Source organism: Octopus bimaculoides, chromosome 7 (assembly GCF_001194135.2).
Source record: "Octopus bimaculoides isolate UCB-OBI-ISO-001 chromosome 7, ASM119413v2, whole genome shotgun sequence".
Taxonomy (NCBI): domain Eukaryota; kingdom Metazoa; phylum Mollusca; class Cephalopoda; order Octopoda; family Octopodidae; genus Octopus; species Octopus bimaculoides.
The window spans coordinates 96,362,250-96,364,269 of record NC_068987.1 but is presented as its reverse complement, the minus strand read 5'-3'; the positions used below and the strand labels follow the sequence as shown (position 1 = coordinate 96,364,269).

Here is a 2,020-nt window from a genome sequence, read left to right as displayed (position 1 = left end):
ATATATAATTGCCTCTAAGCTAAGCCTATTACTTAGTTCATTTCAGTTAACCCGGCTGAAAGAAGATGGCAATAGTCAGTGAGCATTTATGAATGATACCAAGTTGTAAAAATCTTTGTTTTGACTCAGAGCAAATATCTAAATTTAACAAAATCACTCAGTCACGTGTTAGAATAGTAAGAAACAACAAAAACCAGTGAACACTCATCAGTTTATAAAACTCTTTATTAAAGTCTCAAAATTCCCCATTATTTGTTGCTATTTGACCTCTTGACTCCCTATTAAAGTATCTTTCACTAATGTTTTCTTTATCAGGTTGTGAACTAAACAAGTGCAATACCAATGGCCAGACACCATTGCTATTAGCATGTGAGAAAGGTGATGATGAAGTTGTTGAGATGCTCCTTGCTCAGCCTCGGTGCAAAAGAAATTGTTCATCATCTATTGCACCCCTCCACATTGCCGTGGAATACGGTCATCTTGCCGTTGTGAAGAAGCTTGTTGAGGGTGGCTGGAACATCAATCAGGTATCGTACCATATTATATCTCTCTTAGTTCATATTTTAATATTTCTTTTCTTGTGTCATTTTTCTCTGCCATAATTTATATATTTCATAGGTGCAGGCATGGCTGTGTGCTTAAGTTTGTTTCCCAAGCACATGGTTTGCATTCAGTCTCATTGCATGGCACTTTTGGCAAGTGTCTTCTATAGCTCTGGGCTGAACAAAGTCTTGTAAGTGGATTTGGTAGACAGAAACTGAAAGAAGCACATCATGTGTGTGTGTGTGTATTTATATATATATACATACATACACTCTCTGAGTGGTTGGACACTCTCTGAGTGGTTGGCATTAGGAAGGGCATCCAGCTGTAGAAACTCTGCCAAATCAGATTGGAGCCTGGTGTAGCCATCTGGTAAATATATGTTAAAATGAGAGGTCAGCGTTATTTTCATTTTTGTGTAATTTAGACAACAATATATTCACTGCACCCTCTATATATATCATCATCATCATCATCATCATCATCATCGTTTAATGTCCGCTTTCCATGCTAGCATGGGTTGGACGATTTGATTGTATGTGTGTTTGTGTCTCTTTGTCTTGGCATCATGTGATAGTTGTAAATGATTGCCACTGTCATACAAGCAGCATCATTCATTTCCAATATTCTGTGAAAAACATGTCTGGCCATGGTGAAATAATATTAAACCAGCGTATGCTGTTGGGCCCTGCTACTGATATTAGGGGTTGCTTTCTATGCCTTGACTTGAGCATCGGACAGGGTTTGCATCTTTGAGCTGGGTAATGAATGGAATGCCTGGTGTGTGTATTGTTGTGGCTACCCCCTCCTAAAAAAAATGGGCCTTGGTGAATAAAAAAAAAAACATTTCAATCTGCCCAGTTTTCAATTGTCATTGTGAGTTTCCTTATATAAGTTCCAGTTTAAAGACTTTTTTCTATACTGACGTATCAATGTTCTTTAACATTATGTCACAATTCCACCCCAATTCAGGAATGGAGTAATCAAATTGTAGTGTTAATTACAAAAATGATCACAGAAAAATCAGGAAATTAAATTATTGCAATAGCTCTTTAAAATCACTGTCGTTTTCTCCCATCTGCAAAATATTCATTGTTATGATTTTCTCCTTGTGTCATCTCTAATCGATCAAGATTGTAATATGTAATATATCCTGTCTAGAGCTCTTACCCCTGCTGGCGACAAAGGGACTCTCACTCAGAGTAAATGGCAGACTGTATGATGCATGCGTACGAACAGCCATGCTATATGGCAGTGAAACATGGGCTGTAACTGCTGAGGACATACGTAAGCTCGCAAGGAATGAAGCCAGTATGCTCCGTTGGATGTGTAATGTCAATGTGAATACCCGTCAGAGTGTAAGTATCTTGAGAGAAAAGCTGAACATTAGAAGCATCAGTTGTGGTGTGCAAGAGAGATGATTGCGCTGGTATGGACATGTGGTGAGAATGGATGAGGATAGCTGCGTGAAAAAGTG

The 2,020-nt window shown here is 38.4% G+C and overlaps 1 protein-coding gene across 2 annotated transcripts in view; it reads left to right on the top strand.

Moving 5' to 3' along the window:
• LOC106868840 (putative ankyrin repeat protein RF_0381) overlaps positions 1 to 2,020 on the top strand; it is a 40,156-nt gene that overhangs the window by 30,869 nt on the left and 7,267 nt on the right. For both annotated transcript variants that reach the window (XM_014914273.2, XM_052969817.1), the window contains exon 9: positions 316 to 527. In XM_014914273.2, the coding sequence (XP_014769759.1) occupies positions 316 to 527 (212 nt within the window). The remainder of the gene's footprint in view (positions 1 to 315; positions 528 to 2,020) is intronic.